Here is a 19,331-nt window from a genome sequence, read left to right on the forward strand (position 1 = left end):
CTTACCGGTGGTGGTAAATTGTCGCCAACCTAACCACAATGAGCATCGACTAAGGGTACTTAAACGCTTGCGTTGTGAAGTTCAGGAAATCCGTGTGCAAACGGATTGCATTTGTAGACGGATCAGATGCGGATCTGTCTAACAAATGCATTGAAACACTGGATCTGTCTCTCTGGTATTTATTTTTTATTTTTAAAGGTATGCGCATGTGTTTTGCCTGAACGCTTGGTGCCGGATCCAACATTAATGCATTTCAATGGAAAATAATGCCGGATCTGGCATTCCGGCAAGTGTTCCGAAATTTTGGACGGAGAAAATACCATAAGAGTGGTGAACGGAAGACATCCTGATGCATATTGAACGGATTGCTCTCCATTCAGAATGCATTAGGATAAAACGGATCAGTTTTTTTCCCCCGGTATTGAGCCCCGAGGACAGAACTCAATGCCAGAAAACTTTCCCGCTAGTGTGAAAGTACCCTAAGGCTACTTTCACACTGGCGTTTTGGCTTTCCGTTTGTGATATCCGTTCAGGGCTCTCGCAAGTGGTCCAAAACGGATCAATTTGCCTTTATAATGCATTCTGAATGGATAAGGATCCGCTCAGAATGCATCAGTTTGCCTCCGTTCCGTCTCCATTTTGTTTCTTGCAGCATTTTGGTATCCGTCTGACGAAACTGAGCCAAACGGATCCGTCCTGACACACAATGTAAGTCAATGTGGACGGATCCGTTTTTCTTTGGCACTATAGAAAACTGATCCGTCCTCCATTGACTTTTAATGGTGTTCAAGACGGATCTGTCTGGCCTGTTAAATATAATACAAACTGATCCGTTCTGAACCCATGCAGTCGGTATTATCTGATCGGATCCGTCTGTGCAGACCCATGACTGATCCGCACCAAACGCGAGTGTGAAAGTAGCCTGACTCGAGCCTTTTTACAGGGTAAATGCACACATTCAGGATTTATGTGCAGACAATCCGCACTGAAATATGCAGATGTGCGCAGGGAAATCCGTGCCGTCAATCCACATCAATTGTTGCGTATTTTCCGCATGTGGATTTTACTGTCGCCATTTGAAGTGAATGGAGAAAATAGAGACGGGAAAACTAAAATAAATTTGCACCGTAGGTAAAAATCTGCATCGTGCGCATGAGAATTTAAAATTCTCATAGAATACAATGTACATGACCTATGGTGCAGAGTTTCTGTGCAGAAAATCCGCACGCAATCTCTGACCGTGTGCATTTAGCCGTAGGGCCCATTCACATGACCGTATTTTTCTGTCATCTGTTGCACAATTTTTTGCGTATCCGATGAACACCAATTCATTTAAATGGGGCCACAAAAGATGCTGACAGCAGAACGTGTGCTCTGCGCATCCGCACTTCCATTCCGCAGCCCCGCAAAAAAGAGAGAACCTCTCCTGTTCTTGTCCGTTTTTGCTGACGAGAATGGGCATTTCTGTCATAGGGAAGGACATTCTGATCTGCAAAACACAGCCGGTAACCATGTTTTGCTGATCCTCAAATGTATACAGTTGTGTGACTGGATCCCAACCCAGATATTTCCTGGAGTTTTCCCGGAGGACCTGTATGTGCGAATGCAAACATCCGCAATATCTGCCCAGACTTCACCCAGACCTTTTCCTCCTGAGTTTAGGTGTGAAAGCAGCTTGTACTTTGTGACTGTATTATACATGTCCGTCACCCGGCTGTTGCCCCAGGCCTGCTGACTGCACTTGGGAGCGTTGTCAGGGTGCACCCACACACGGCTCTGCCTCAGAGACCTCGCGGCTCAGGAGCCTCCGGGGAAGAGCGGATTTATATAGATTCCCAGGTAACTTGTTTGTGCCACACAATTATTGCAAACACTGTGCAGGGCTGTTTGTGGATGGCATTGGTGTGACAACCCCCTGTAGGCCTCATTACTGTGCCGCAGGAGGGTCTCTGAAAATCGGCAAGAAAATAGTTCTTTCATCCTTTTTGGGATGCACTGAAATACCTGCATTTTTTTTTTTTTTTTGACTGGAGCAGGGGAAAAAAAATGCCTGTCCTCGTGACGGTACGCTACACTGAAGTCCTGTTGTCTGCTGGGGATCCTCCTGCTGTAGTTCCCATCCTTCAGGTTGCGCGGTTGCATTGATGGCCTGGAAGTACCGGGATGGCGGGCGAAAGATCCTCTGCTTAGGAAGAGAACACTGAACTGTGGTTCTTGGGAAAATGAGGCAGTGTCGATGGGATTTTGCATCGTTTTAAGATGTTAATTATGGTAGATCGTTAGTAGGCATGGCCTCCACAGTCCTAATTACGGTGCCTTCACATCGTTAGACTTCCTCTGTTAGCCTGTGGGGATGACACTGCTGTGAGGCAGGACGTGGATTCCTGTAGCTGAATGTCTCATCATTTCAGTGGAGATGCAATCTGCACAACAAAAGGGCTCATACACACGACCATATGTTCTGTCCGCATCCAATCCACATGTTTTGCCGATCGGATGTGGACCCATTCATTTCAATAGGGTGCCTTAGATGTGGACAGCACCCATATGTCCATTCCGTAAAAATATAGAACGTGTCCTATATTTGTCCGTTGTGCGGACAAGCATAGGACATTTCTTCAGTAGTTTGAAAAAAAAATGGTGCCATGCGCACGGCACGGCTAGAGCAGATTTGTAAACCGCAAAATGGAAACAGTCATGTGCATGAGCCCTTATTTACACAAACAGTCCGCAGCCTAATCCGCAACATGTGAATGCCTCCCCTGTCCGGTGCTTCCCGACACAACCCCATTCACTTGAATGGAGAAATGATATGGCTGAGACAAACGCTGTGCAGAAGGAAAAGCTGGGGTCCGACTCCGGATATCAATGTGTCTGTCAATGAGGGAAACGTGCACAGATCTCTAATACACAGCAGTGTGGAATTAAAGCGGCCGAGAAAAAAAATTCTTAAATTGGGGACTGAACTTAGATGTGACCTATTTTTCACTTATAGCTGCAGGTCCATAAGTTCTTAGGTTCCCCTCCTGTCATCCTAGATGGCCGCAGCGCTCCTCAGACTGTCTGCATAGCGTGGTTTGGTGTAGTACAAGAGCAGCAGGACTAACAAGTGCACAGTGTAGAAACGATGCAGCAGAGCTGGATGACAGGAGAGGAGCATGAGAATTGACTGCAGCTCAAAGGAGGGCAGCGGGTCAGTGCGCTGTTCGGGCCCCTCTTGATTGTCCAGTATTTTAAATTCATGGCCTGTCCTCAGGGGCGGCTGATCCGGGGGAGCTCCGGCTTTACACAGACTGCATTGAGCAGTTGAAACGTTGCAATTGGTGAATAAAGGATCCACTTTCCTCACATCATGAGGAGGGCAGCTTGTATCTGACTTTACAATAAGGACTTGCTGACCAAGCGCTTTTCTTCCTTTTTTTTTATTTTTTTTATCCTCTCCTTCCAAGAGCTAGCACTTATAAATTTTGCAGCGTTCATTTTTCAGCATAAATAACATAACTTTATTCTGAGTCCGTGCAATTACAGTGATGCCAAATACATCTAGTAGTTTTTACGTTTTACTACTTTTGTACTACAAAAACCTATATAAAATGAAATTGTTTGCATTACCGCATCCCAAGACACACAACTTTTTAAAAATTTTCTCTGCGGAACTGTGTGGGACCATTTGTAGTCTTCATTGGTATTATCTTGGAGTACTTAAAGGTAACCTGTCACCTGGATTTTGGGTATAGAGCTGAGGACATGGGTTGCTAGATGGCCGCTAGCACATCCGCAATACCCAGTCCCCATAGCTCTGTGTGCTTTTATTGTGTAAAATAAACGATTTGATACATATGCAAATTAACCTGAGAAGAGTCCTGTCCCTGACTCATCTCACATACAGGACTCTTCTCAGGTTAATTTGCATATGTATCAAATTGCTTTTTTTACACAATAAAAGCACACAGAGCTATGGGGACTGGGTATTGTGGATGTGCTAGCGGCCATCTAGCAACCCATGTCCTCAGCTCTATACACAAAACCCAGGTGACAGGTTCCCATTAAAGTTTTTTTACCATCACATACAATGGGGGCATAGTGCCAGGATAATCCTCCCATGTATGATGGGTGCGTGTCCCACCTCTGGGACCCGCACCTCCAACAAGAACGGCCCTGGGAAATGAATGGAGGGCGCATGCGCAGCCGCCCTCCATTTCAATGGGGCCTCTGAAAATAGCCGACTCTATTTCCATCTGCCCCATAGAAATGAATGGGAGCAGGAGCTGCGAGTGCGTGGTGCGCTCCCATTCATTTGTATGGGAGCAGCACTTGGTGGTGGACGGACCCCAGGAAATTTGGGATCCTCCAGCCATAGCGGTCCCCGCTCCATTCTCCTTGTAGGTGCGCGTCCCATTGTATGTGACAGGAATACCCATTTTAAGACTTTTTCATGACCGAAGAGGAGGCTGCAGTGCTCGCTTGAGCTTGGAGTTGGACTGCACCTGTCAGATGATGACTAGTCGTAAGTGATCAGTATGCAAGTCCCGAAATACCCCTTGTATGGCCACCTTTAGCACACTGGTGGTAGACTCCATACAGATGGACAAGTAGCCTCAGATTATCCATTATTGTGGCCACGTTTGCATTCTTTACTGAAAACTGGGATCCTGGCTCGCCGTGTGGCCCAGCAGATACGTGCGCCTGTAATCTATGTAGATAGAGCTCGCAGCTTGTAAGGTGGGACGTCACTGTTTCTCCTAGATAAGAACTTCTTGCTGATGGGTTAAAGGGCCATAAATACATCCGCTGTCATGTTTGTCGGTTGCAAGAGCTAGAGCTGCAGAATAGGGCCGGCTGCTTGTTTGGAAGGATAGATCAGCAGAATTTAGGATTTTTATTTCACTTTCCTAGTACGTGTACAAATGATATCCACATAAACGACTTTTCAATATACTGGTGCACAACAATCTGCCGATCTATAGCTTTATGAACTAGCAGCAGCACTTACAGGTCTCCCCATATGATATCGGCCACTAGGTCTAATAGGTCAGCATTTCCTGTTCTTTACAGGTAATGTTTCTGTAGCAAAGATCATTATCACCACAGGCAGAATTGCAATGACCATTAACACCTCTGTATAGATAACACAGGATCTACAGTTCACAATAGGTCGTGTCACGGCTTATCAGCTCCCTCCTGACCTCAGTCACAGAGCATGCCCAGTAAACTCTCCCACACAAGTCAATGGGGTCAGCTCCTGTCTACACGTGGCCTTTCCTGGCTGCTCTCCAAATTGCAGGGTTATGGTGTATATACACTTTCTTTTAAATATGACATGGAAATATATTTTTCAAACTTTTTTTTTTATGATTCAAAGCGGTATTTCCATCTCGGACATTGGGGGTATATCGCTAGGATATGCCCCAAAAGTCTAAGTGCAGGTCCCACCTCTGAGATCCCGCACTTATACGTAGAACGGAGCCTGCAAAGTTCCAGAAGGTGAAGGCGCCGGCACCCTCCATTCATTGCTATGGGAGTGCCGAAAATTACTTTGAGAGAGCTGTCAATTACTGATGGGACCACCTCCTCATAGAGGGCAGGCTGTCAGTCCCTGATAGGACCTCCTCCTTACAGAGGGAAGGCTGTCAGTCACTGATAGGACCTCCTCCTTACAGAGGGAAGGCTGTCAGTCACTGATAGGACCTCCTCCTTACAGAGGGAAGGCTGTCAGTCACTGATAGGACCTCCTCCTTACAGAGGGAAGGCTGTCAGTCACTGATAGGACCTCCTCCTTACAGAGGGAAGGCTGTCAGTCACTGATAGGACCTCCTCCTTACAGAGGGAAGGCTGTCAGTCACTGATAGGACCTCCTCCTTACAGAGGGAAGGCTGTCAGTCACTGATAGGACCTCCTCCTTACAGAGGGAAGGCTGTCAGTCACTGATAGGACCTCCTCCTTACAGAGGGAAGGCTGTCAGTCACTGATAGGACCTCCTCCTTACAGAGGGAAGGCTGTCAATCACTGATAGGACCTCCTCCTCACAGAGGGAAGGCTGTCAGTCACTGATAGGACCTCCTCCTCCTCATAGAGGGAAGGCTGTCAGTCACTGATAGGACCTCCTCCTCCTCATAGAGGGAAGGCTGTCAGTCACTGATAGGACCTCCTCCTCCTTACAGAGGGAAGGCTGTCAGTCCCTGATAGCCTTCCCTCTGTAAGGAGGAGGTCCTATCAGGGACTGACAGCCTTCCCTCTGTAAGGAGGAGGAGGTCCTATCAGTGACTGACAGGACCTCCTCCTCCTCATAGAGGGAAGGCTGTCAGTCACTGATAGGACCTCCTCCTTACAGAGGGAAGGCTGTCAATCACTGATAGGACCTCCTCCTCATAGAGGGAAGGCTGTCAGTCACTGATAGGACCTCCTCCTTACAGAGGGAAGGCTGTCAGTCACTGATAGGACCTCCTCCTTACAGAGGGAATGCTGTCAGTCACTGATAGGACCTCCTCCTTACAGAGGGAATGCTGTCAGTCACTGATAGGACCTCCTCCTTACAGAGGGAATGCTGTCAGTCACTGATAGGACCTCCTCCTTACAGAGGGAAGGCTGTCAATCACTGATAGGACCTCCTCCTCATAGAGGGAAGGCTGTCAGTCAGTGATGGGACCTCCTCCTCCTCCTCATAGAGGGAAGGCTGTCAGTCACTGATAGCACCTCCTCCTTTATGGCAAAACTGTCCCTTCATTCTCTGGGTCAGTACAATTAAAACAATGCCACATATGTGTAGGTTTTTTATGTCTAAATGTAAAAATAAATTTAAACTTTGATCAATCTCTCTTGACCACGACATCTAAAGGCTTTAATTACCGCGATCTGCATTGTTGCTGGTTGCGGTAATTAGCCGAGGGTCTCTGCTGTTTGAAACAGCGGAGACACGCCGGCCATGACGCCTACTGCAAGGACGAGCGGGCACCATGTTAGGCTACTTTCACACTAGCGTTGTTTAAATCCGCCGTTCAATTCCGACACCGGAACTGCCTGCCAGATCCGGAAAAACGTGTGAAAACGGATTACATTTGAATCCTTGATCACAATGAAAAATTGCATTGGAAAAATGGATCCGCCATGTATGGACTTTAACTTTTTTTTTTTTTTTTTTTTTACATTTTTCGGGTTTAACATGCGAAAGCCGGATCCGGTTTGACTGAACACACGGCGCCGGATCCGGGTTAATGCAAGTCAATGGGAAAAAGACCGGATCCGGCGTTCAGTCAAAGTGTTCAGGATTTTTGTCTGGGGGTAAAAATACAACATGCTACGGTTTTCTGAAAAGCCTGATCGGTCAAAAAGACTGAACTGAAGACATCCTGATGCATCCTCAACGGATTACTCTCAATTCAGAATGCATTAGGATAAAACTGATCAGTTCTTTTCTGGATTTGAGCCCCTAGGACAGAACTCAGCGCCAGAAAAGGAAAAACGCTAGTGTGAAAGTACCCTTATCCGATCGCTCCAGTGCCGTACATGTACAGCGCTGGTATCGAAGGGGTTAATGACTCTTCCTGAAGATTGGCCATCAGTATTTAAGTATAGAACTATCCCTTTAACCCCTTAACGCCCTGCGCTGTACATGTATGGCGCTGGTGGGGTCTTTAAAGATGGTGCCCGCTCCTGCTTCTTATAGCAGACACAGACGTCTTATGTCCGCGATTGGCATTACTGCCACGGCATTTGAGCGCACTGAAAGCGCAGACTTTTGGTTATGCTCCGGCTCCCCTGTGTGATGATCGGAGGAGCTGGAGCTTGTGTGCAGCAGCCCATGTCTGTGAATGACAGGAGGCTGCTGCACAGTATTTACTATGGAGCCCTTACCTGTAATAGGGCTCCATAGGAAAGTAGTGAAATCATCATAGATGCAAGTGCATTGGAGTCTGAGAATAGTAATCAGATGATTGATTGTTAGTTTCCTATTGGAACGATAAAGTGTAAAAAAAATAAAATATTCAAATCACCCCCCTTTTCCCAAAATAAAAATAATGGAATGTGGGGTGATGTGCGAAAATGCCCATAGTATAAAAATATATTCTCCATACGGCAAACAGAAAAAAAAAAAAAAAAAAGCGCCCAGAAAGTCATACACACGCCATAATGGTATCAATGAAAAGTTCAGATCGCCCCGCAAAAAATGAGCCCCCATACAGCTCCGTACACGTCATTACAAAAAAGTTATAGGGGTGAAACATTTTTGTGTTTTTTTTTTTTTTCCTTTTTCTTGCGTCTTGATAGTGTGAAGAAAAGAAAAACTATACATATTCGTACTGACCTGTAGAATAAAAGTATCCGGTCAGTTTTATCGCACATTGAACGTCGTAAATAAAAAAAAAAAAAAGTAAAACTGGTGCAATTGCGTTCCCCCCCCCCCCCCCCCAATTTCACCCCATTATATGCAATATTAAATGGTGTTAGAAAGTACAATTTGTCCCGCAAAAACAAGCCTTCATATGGCTATGTGAACAGAAAAATTATATATATATATATATATATATATATATATATATATATATATAAATAAATAAATAAATAAATAAATAAATAAATTAATTAATTAATTAATTAATTAATTAATTAATTATGGCTCTGGGAAGGCAGGGAGCGCAAAACGAAAACGCAAAAAAAAACCTCAGGGCCTGAAAGTGTTAGTGACTTCTGAGCTGCTCTGCTTACTCAATACCTCTGAGTATCTTGAGGCTGCTGTCTTCTAACTCAGTCCACGGGGGACCTGCCGGATCTCCGCATCTTGCGTAGGTCCTGTGATGTCCCTCACATGGAGATAACGCATTTCAGACAAGCAGGCCTGTTATGTGGCTTGTTTAAAGGGAGTCTTTCACACCGATTCACCGTATTAACCTAACAGACTTATGTCCACGGCATCCCCCCCTATTAAAACTGTGCTTACCGTATGTTGCTTGCTATTATCGTTCTGCCAAAAAACACTTTTAATCCATATGCAAATTAGGCTGTGAAGGTGCCCGGGCCCCTGGGTCATTTTCATACGAATCAACTCCCCCTCCACCACATCTGCCCGCCCTTGGTCTCTGCTCTAACCTCCCTCCTCCCGTCTGTAATCCTGCGCATGCGAGAGAGAGAAAGAAAGTGTGAGGGTCAGACTGATCTGTTGGAAAGGGGTTCCACTAGATCTGAAAGACTTGAGGCGCCTCGGGTTTATAGGAGTGGAAATGGAGAGAAGGTTGGGTGTTGAAAACTAAAGGCTGCTCCGGGTATAGTCAGGTCGACAAGATGTCTGCCTGTAGAGAATACAGTAGTGAGCCAAGTAAGGGGACTGGTGGGTAGAGATACCCTTCAGATCTCGCCTATTTGGAATATACCCTTTTGAGCGCCAATAGTGGTTGATTGTTACTGGTTGGTATTTGGGCTTTGTGTTGGTGTGAGGAGCAAGTTTTTTGGATGTAGGGGTGTGTATATATGTCTCGAGCTGTGAGATAAAAGCACATATATGTTTACGCATATATAAACGCGTATAAAAACCTGCAAAAAAGGTCAAAAGATTGTATCTATATAAAAAGTCTAAAACATTTTACACAGGTAGGATTACTGCAAACTGTCTCAGGTGCCTAAGAGACTGTGTTCTGCAGCATCGTGCGCTGTATGGTATGGTACAGTAAGTAAATCAATGGGTTAAAAATCTGTGTCCAAGTATACCATTATACATATATTTAAAATAACATATATAATAAACAATATCTTTAAAAAAATAAAAAAAAAATATTAATTTCAAAAAATATTTTTTTAAAATGTAGTAACGTGGGTTCAGTTACTCACTTCACGAGGGGGGCGGTTTACCAGGATAAGCATAAAACACCTGTAAACCAAGTACCCCCCCAGCCTGGATCGCTTCTAGAGTATTAACGGATGAAGGCAGCAAATCACACGGGTGCTTCTCTTCAAAGGTCTTTATTTGCATATGTAAGTAAATCCGGCTCAACGCGTTTCGGGACAGGCACGTCCCTTCATCAGGAGCAATATTGTCCATGTCTATATTCCTGGGTATATATACCCTCAATGTCTTGTTTAATTGTTTGTTAAAATGGCCCCTAATTGGCAAAAGGGCGCCAAAAGACGAAAAATGGCGCCAAAATATCTTTGGGGGACCGCCCATGTGTGGGAGAAGGCATTTTTCAGCCTATCCGTGCGATCGGCCGAAAGTAAGGGTGACCGGCTGCGCTTATGCGCATGACCGGAAGTGGGTGCGTTCCACGCTGGAGCGCATCGTAACGTCCGGTCTAGTCAGTGGTTTTCTTCTTCTTCTATTTTGTGCGCTGCGCATGTCCGGAAGTTCGGCCTTGCGTTCCAAGCTGGAACGCATGTTCTGCTTCCGGTATTTGCGATCCTTCTGGTCCCAAGTCTTTTGCTGTTAAGGCTACATGGGAGCGTTTGTTTTTAAGAGGATACCTATGATGATTTAGTGTATTTGGTGGGGTGGGCTTATACCTGAGGTGAATCGGTTGCACTTTTAGGTTAAAATTCGTGTGGGGGTTGAATTAAAAAAGGAGAAGAGAGGTCTTTTCTAATGGCAAAGAGTGGTGTGCCAAGTGTAAAAGTCCTATAGAATCTGTCTTCCTTTGTTCTGGCTCTTTTTATGTGGTTCAGGGTGGAAACATGTGGGGCTATTGTATGGTGAGTGTCAGTGGTACTGAAGAGGAGAAGGGGGGGGGGTTAATATTTATTAGGGTGTATAATAATTTATAGATATGTAGGGCCGGTTCTATTCAGATGGAAGTAAGTGGGATTAAATGTTATTATATATCTCAAATAAATAGTAAAATATATATTATATGAAAATAATACATAATAGATAATAAACCATTAAAAATATGTAAGATGAGGAAAAAAATATATAAGATGAGGACAGGGTGTTGTATCACTTGAAAAAGGTACTGATGGTGGGATTATATTTCTTGGCGTAAGGGGGGGGGGGGTGGGTTCGGGTTAGGCGGTCAAAGACATATGTATTAAAATGTGGTAATAAATAAATGTGGAATTAGTTTGTTCTATTTGTGTCGTTGTTTCCTTGATTCTTGTGTGTGCATATACATATACACACGTGCACATATACACATATATATACACATACACTCGCATGGACACGCGCGCATCCTCTCCATGTATAATTTGCTTTCATCGTTCTTGGTTAAAACTGTTTTTTTGAAGAACTTCTTATGTGTTTTGTGTTTATATATTCTTTTTCAGGTTTTTTCTTAGGGAAAGTGCTTGGATGTTTTGGTTTTGGTCTTTCTAGTGGTTTAAAAGGTCGAATGTACATGTTAATTGAGTAGTGACGGGTGGTTGTATTGGGATTCGGTAGTTGATGATTAGTGGTACTTGATGATTTAATAGTTGGCGTGTTCAAGTGCTTCGTTGAGTCCAAATGGGGTAAGGGTATTGAGTTTAAAGATCCAGAACATTTCTTTTCTACAGAGTTGTTGATAGTAGAAATGTCATCTACCTACTCCAATGCCCCTGCAACATCTATTTCGTTGGCCGCACGACACAAACCCTGAGAGAACGAATGAATGAACACAGATCAAACATAAAGAGGAAAATCACGACACACAGCGTTTCACGCCACTTTACACTAGTACACGAAGGCAACCCCCTCGATCTAAAAGTTATCCCCCTAGAACAAACCACTTCCTATCAACAACTCTGTAGAAAAGAAATGTTCTGGATCTTTAAACTCAATACCCTTACCCCATTTGGACTCAACGAAGCACTTGAACACGCCAACTATTAAATCATCAAGTACCACTATTAAATCATCAAGTACCACTAATCATCAACTACCGCACCCAATACAACCACCCGTCACTACTCAATTAACATGTACATTCGACCTTTTAAACCACTAGAAAGACCAAAACCAAAACATCCAAGCACTTTCCCTAAGAAAAAACCTGAAAAAGAATATATAAACACAAAACACATAAGAAGTTCTTCAAAAAAACGGTTTTAACCAAGAACGATGAAAGCAAATTATACATGGAGAGGATGCGCGCGTGTCCATGCGAGTGTATGTGTATATATATGTGTATATGTATATATGTGCACGTGTGTATATGTATATGCACACACAAGAATCAAGGAAAACGACACAAATAGAACAAACTAATTCCACATTTATTTATTACCACATTTTAATACATATGTCTTTGACCGCCTAACCCGAACCCACCCCCCCCCCCCTTACCCCAAGAAATATAATCCCACCATCAGTACCTTTTTCAAGTGATACAACACCCTGTCCTCATCTTATATATTTTTTCCTCATCTTACATATTTTTAATGGTTTATTATCTATTATGTATTATTATTTTCATATAATATATATTTTACATATTTTTTACTATTTATTTGAGATATATAATAACATTTAATCCCACTTACTTCCATCTGAATAGAACCGGCCCTACATATCTATAAATTATTATACACCCTAATAAATATTAACCCCCCCCCCCCTTCTCCTCTTCAGTACTACTGACACTCACCATACAATAGCCCCACATGTTTCCACCCTGAACCACATAAAAAGAGCCAGAACAAAGGAAGACAGATTCTATAGGACTTTTACACTTGGCACACCACTCTTTGCCATTAGAAAAGACCTCTCTTCTCCTTTTTTAATTCAACCCCCACACGAATTTTAACCTAAAAGTCCAACCGATTCACCTCAGGTATAAGCCCACCCCACCAAATACACTAAATCATCATAGGTATCCTCTTAAAAACAAACGCTCCCATGTAGCCTTAACAGCAAAAGACTTGGGACCAGAAGGATCGCAAATACCGGAAGCAGAACATGCGTTCCAGCTTGGAACGCAAGGCCGAACTTCCGGACATGCGCAGCGCACGAAATAGAAGAAGAAGAAAACCACTGACTAGACCGGACGTTACGATGCGCTCCAGCGTGGAACGCACCCACTTCCGGTCATGCGCATAAGCGCAGCCGGTCACCCTTACTTTCGGCCGATCGCACGGATAGGCTGAAAAATGCCTTCTCCCACACATGGGCGGTCCCCCAAAGATATTTTGGCGCCATTTTTCGTCTTTTGGCGCCCTTTTGCCAATTAGGGGCCATTTTAACAAACAATTAAACAAGACATTGAGGGTATATATACCCAGGAATATAGACATGGACAATATTGCTCCTGATGAAGGGACGTGCCTGTCCCGAAACGCGTTGAGCCGGATTTACTTACATATGCAAATAAAGACCTTTGAAGAGAAGCACCCGTGTGATTTGCTGCCTTCATCCGTTAATACTCTAGAAGCGATCCAGGCTGGGGGGGTACTTGGTTTACAGGTGTTTTATGCTTATCCTGGTAAACCGCCCCCCTCGTGAAGTGAGTAACTGAACCCACGTTACTACATTTTTAAAAAAATATTTTTTTGAAATTATTATTATTTTATTTTTTTTTTAAAGATATTGTTTATTATATATGTTATTTTAAATATATGTATAATGGTATACTTGGACACAGATTTTTAACCCATTGATTTACTTACTGTACCATACCATACAGCGCACGATGCTGCAGAACACAGTCTCTTAGGCACCTGAGACAGTTTGCAGTAATCCTACCTGTGTAAAAATGTTTTAGACTTTTTATATAGATACAATCTTTTGACCTTTTTTGCAGGTTTTTATACGCGTTTATATATGCGTAAACATATATGTGCTTTTATCTCACAGCTCGAGACATATATACACACCCCTACATCCAAAAAACTTGCTCCTCACACCAACACAAAGCCCAAATACCAACCAGTAACAATCAACCACTATTGGCGCTCAAAAGGGTATATTCCAAATAGGCGAGATCTGAAGGGTATCTCTACCCACCAGTCCCCTTACTTGGCTCACTACTGTATCCTGCGCATGCGCCAATGACTGCGATATCGGCGTGTGCGCATGCGCCGGCCTGACTTACGTTCTTGCAGTGATGCGCTGTGATGACGGCAAGAACGTAAGTTAGGCCGGGGCCGGCGCATGCGGACGGTAAACTGTGATGCCCCGGCCAGACTGTGGTCATTCAATGCGCACGCGCCGATATCGCGGTCATCGGCGCATGCCTAACCTCTACTGGTTTTCCACACGTCATCCCAGCTTGTCTTCCTAGATTCTGATTTTGCTTTACTTTAAAGGCAATCCTGTCATTTGGTGATTAGACTGGAGTCGCTTTCCATGGCTTGTAGGATGTATTATAAGGCGGGAGTCATTGATCAGCCTCTGAAATAGACATCACATTCTGCGTGACCTTAATAGAGACTTAATCCGTTCAATCCCCTGGATGACCGGGCTGTCGTCTCCATCTATTAGTGTGATCTCTGTGCCACCTCTGCCACTAGGTACGGAAATGCGTGTGGCAAAATCGCCATTTTCACAGCTATTTTTGAGGCTGTAATAACAGTTCAAGAGCATCTTTTCATCTGTTATTCCTCCTAGAAATCTGAAGTCTTTATCAAATCTGTTAGTACTGATGGTTCAGTGTCAGACAAGGCTTTTAATCATTTCTTGGAGAAATAGCAGACACATTACAATTAGGGATGAGCGAACTCGAACTGTATAGTTCGGGTTCGTACCGAATTTTGGGGTGTCCGTGACACGGACCCGAACCCGGACATTTTCGTAAAAGTCCGGGTTCGGGTTCGGTGTTCGTCGCTTTCTTCGCGCTTTTGTGACGCTTTCTTGGCGCTTTTTGAAAGGCTGCAAAGCAGCCAATCAACAAGCGTCATACTACTTGCCCCAAGAGGCCGTCACAGCCATGCCTACTATTGGCATGGCTGTGATTGGCCAGAGCACCATGTGACCCAGCCTCTATTTAAGCTGGAGTCACATAGCGCCGCCCGTCACTCTGCTCTGATTAGCGTAGGGAGAGGTTGCGGATGCGACAGTAGGGCGAGATTAGGCAGATTAACTCCTCCAAAGGACTTGATTAACTGATCGATCTGCAGCTGTGGATCATTGAGCTGCTGATCCTCAATTGCTCACTGTTTTTAGGCTGCACAGACCGTTTGTCAGTCACATTTTTCTGGGGTGATCGGCGGCCATTTTGTGTCTTGTGGTGCGCCAGCACAAGCTGCGACCAAGTGCATTTAACCCTCAATGGTGTGGTTGTTTTTTGGCTAAAGCCTACATCAGGGTGAAGCTGTCACACCAAGTGCATTTAACCAGCAATAGTCTGTTTATTTTTTGGCCATATCCCAGTCTAATTCTGTCACTAAATCCATACCGGTCACCCAGCGCCTAAATACTAGGCCTCAAATTTATATCCAGCTAAATCTGTCCCTAGTGCTGTAGCTGGGCGAGTTATTTAGTGTCCGTTCAAGCACATTTCTTGTTCTGGGTTGAAATACAATTCCCAATTTAGCAATTTCATAATTTAGTGGTTTCTGCTATATCAGAGCTATTTGAAATCTATCCCTAAAAGGGTATATAATATTCAAGGTGCACATAGGGTCATTCAGAATAACTTCACACACACGCTACTGTGCATTTCCAAGTCTAATTCTGTCACTAAATCCATACCGGTCACCCAGCGCCTAAATACTAGGCCTCAAACGCAGCCGCCTGTCTACAGCCAATGTGGACAAGCTGACGTTCATAAAAATGAACCAGGCATGGATCCCACAGGATCTGTCCGTCCCTTGTCCAGATTAGACATTAACTACCTCCCCTTAACCATATATTATTGGACTCCAGGGCACTTCCTCATTCAATCCTATTTTTATTTTCATTTTACCATTATATTGCGAGGCTACCCAAAGTTGAATGAACCTCTCCTCTGTCTGGGTGCCGGGGCCTAAATATATGCCAATGGACTGTTCCAATGTTGGGTGACGTGAAGCCTGATTCTCTGCTATGACATGCAGACTGATTCTCTGCTGACATGAAGCCAGATCCTCTGTTACGGGACCTCTCTCCTCTGCCTGTGTGCTGGGCCTAAATTTATGAAAATGGACTCTTACAGTGGTGGGTGACGTGAAGCCTGATTCTCTGCTATGATATGAAGACTGATTCTCTGCTGACATGAAGCCAGATTGTCTGTTACGGGACCTCTCTCCTCTGCCTGGGTGCTGGGCCTAAATATATGCCAATGGACTGTTGCAGTGGTGGCTGACGTGAAGCCTCATTCTCTGCTATGACATGCAGACTGATTCTCTGCTGACATGAAGCCAGATTGTCTGTTACGGGACCTCTCTCCTCTGCCTGGGTGTTGGGTAGTGTTGAGCGCGAATATTCGAAAAGCAAATTTTTTTCGCGAATATCGCAACATCGCGATTTCGCGAATATTTCGAATATAGTGCTATATATTCGTAAAAACGAATATTCGTTTTTTGTTTTTTTCCCCCCCCCACAAAATTACAGTACACATATAATTGATTGTTTCCCAAAGGTCCAACAGCTCAGATCTTACTCACATTGCCTAGAAAGTGATTGAGGCGCGAATCTTCGTAAGGCGATGTTATTAGCGCACATGCGAATATCGGCACGTCCCAGAACAGAGGCAAAGGGCTTTGCATTCATACATTAGTGAATTGAGTTGCGAATCTTCGTAAGGCGATTTTATTAGCGCACATGCGAATATCGGCACGTCCCAGAACAGAGGCAAAGGGCTTTGCATTCATACATTAGTGAATTGAGTTGCGAATCTTCGTAAGGCGATTTTATTAGCGCACATGCGAATATCGGCACGTCCCAGAACAGAGGCAAAGGGCTTTGCATTCATACATTAGTGAATTGAGTTGCGAATCTTCGTAAGGCGATTTTATTAGCGCACATGCGAATATCTACACTTGTCCCAGAACAGAGGCAAAGGGCTTTGCATTCATACATTAGTGATTGAATTGAGCTGCGAATCTTCGTAAGGCGATTTTATTAGCGCACATGCGAATATCTACACTTGTCCCAGAACAGAGGCAAAGGGCTTTGCATTCATACATTAGTGATTGAATTGAGCTGCGAATCTTCGTAAGGCGATTTTATTAACGCAAATGCAAATATCTACACTTGTCCCCAGAACAGAGAGGCAAAGGCCTGTGCATTCATATAGTATAGCACCATATTCGCGAATACGTAGAACTTCGTAAAATTCGATTTACGAATATTCGTATTTTTTATTTTACTTTCCACCTTACAGATTACATTGATCTGTACTCTGTCAACTACTGTCATCACCCCCCACTGTATCTCGATTGATTCCCAAAAGTCTCACATTCCCTAGAAAGTGATTGAGGTGCGAATCTTCGTAAGGCGATTTTATTAGCGCACATGCGAATATCTACACTTGTCCCAGAACAGAGGCAAAGGGCATTGCATTCATACATTAGTGATTGAATTGAGTTGCGAATCTTCGTAAGGCGATTTCATTAGCGCACATGTGAATTTTGCATAGCATATGTATTATGCGATGCGAAAATTCGAATTATCGCATATGCGAAATAATAACGAATTTGAATAATCGCGAATATTTTACGAATATTCTTTCGAATATTCACAAAATTTCGCGAATTCGAATATGGGACATGCCGCTCAACACTAGTGCTGGGCCTAAATTTATGACAATGGACTGTTGCAGTGGTGGCTGACGTGAAGCCTCATTCTCTGCTATGACATGCAGACTGATTCTCTGCTGACATGAAGCCAGATTCTCTGTTACGGGACCTCTCTCCTCTGCCTGTGTGTGTGCTGGGCCTAAATATATGCCAATGGACTGTTGCAGTGGTGGCTGACGTGAAGCCTCATTCTCTGCTATGACATGCAGACTAATTCTCTGCTGACATGAAGCCAGATTCTCTGTTACGGGACCTCTCTCCTCTGCCTGGGTGCCGGGGCCTAAATATCTGAGAATGGACTGTTCCAGTGGTGGGTGACGGGAAGCCAGATTCTCTGCTATGGAACCTCTCTCCAATTGATTTTGGTTAATTTTTATTTATTTAATTTTTATTTTAATTCATTTCCCTATCCACATTTGTTTGCAGGGGATTTACCTACATGTTGCTGCCTTTTGCAGCCCTCTAGCTCTTTCCTGGGCTGTTTTACAGGCTTTTTAGTGCCGAAAAGTTCGGGTCCCCATTGACTTCAATGGGGTTCGGGTTCGGGACGAAGTTCGGATCGGGTTCGGATCCCGAACCCGAACATTTCCGGGATGTTCGGCCGAACTTCTCGAACCCGAACATCCAGGTGTTCGCTCAACTCTAATTACAATACAAAATTCTCCAATACAGGTGGATCCAGGTATATACAGCTGACGTGCTGAGTTGTCCTCTTCAACCCCTTCCTGACGTCTGGTGTATAGATTTACTGTTGAAGCCAAAGGGAACTGGAGTCGAGCCCGCTCCATACCCAGCTGACGTTCTGCAGCAACCACAGGGATCGGCTCTAACATTCATTATGGCTGTTTAATACCTTTTTGATGTTGCAGTCAGTAGCGACTACATGTAGACATTATAGCGATTGATCGTTTGTCATGGCAACAGGGACCCAGCCAAAGCCGTTTACCATTTTTTTTTATTTTTTATATATATTTGGTGTTCAGTAAATTGTTGAATATAGAAATGACTCTACTGTTCTTCCTCGTTTAGGGGTGAGATGGTAACGCTGATGTTTTTTCTTTCTCCTAGTGCTTTCATCCCCACCTCCTGCACCACCTCTCCCAATGCCAGCATACACCTTCAAGCCGCCGCCAAGGCCAGATTTTGGCACCTCAGGAAGGACTATCAAGCTGCAGGCAAACTTTTTTGAAATGGACATTCCCAAAATAGAGATTTACCATTATGAAATAGATATCAAGCCAGAAAAGTGTCCCAGAAGAGTGAACAGGTAAGGGGCAGCATGGACAGCCGGTTCGGCTGTGTGGTCTCACCATGACTTTGTCTTTTAGAAAAGGGTGTTTCTGTACTGTAAACCTGACACATGCAAGTAATAGCGGGTAAACAGAATACGGGCATACGTGTACACCTCATAGCAATAGGTACTTCTGATATGTAGCAAAGGGCAAGCTTCCTTCATCACACTACCATTGGCACAGTGTAAGCGTTTTTATCTAATTGATTATGCCTCAAACCTGCACCAGGTATTCTATTTTTCATGTTACACATTTATGGCATATCCACAGCATTCAGATGCAGTGACCGCTTGCACAGGGTTAGGTCTCATGCACACGACTGTATCCATTTTGCAGTGTGCAAATTATGGATCCGGTCCACGTTGCATCCGCATTTTCAATAGGTCTGCATTTTGCATGTTCTGTCCATGTGCGGAACAGGCAAAC

General features: G+C 44.2%; 1 protein-coding gene across 2 annotated transcripts in view; it reads left to right on the forward strand.

Annotated features, from left to right (window-relative positions):
• The window catches only part of AGO2 (argonaute RISC catalytic component 2), a 91,441-nt gene that overhangs the window by 20,357 nt on the left and 51,753 nt on the right, over window positions 1-19,331 (forward strand). For both annotated transcript variants that reach the window (XM_044292805.1, XM_044292806.1), the window contains exon 2: window positions 18,682-18,880. In XM_044292805.1, the coding sequence (XP_044148740.1) occupies window positions 18,682-18,880 (199 nt within the window). The remainder of the gene's footprint in view (window positions 1-18,681; window positions 18,881-19,331) is intronic.

The sequence above is a fragment of the Bufo gargarizans genome, chromosome 5, assembly GCF_014858855.1.
Source record: "Bufo gargarizans isolate SCDJY-AF-19 chromosome 5, ASM1485885v1, whole genome shotgun sequence".
NCBI lineage: Eukaryota > Metazoa > Chordata > Amphibia > Anura > Bufonidae > Bufo > Bufo gargarizans.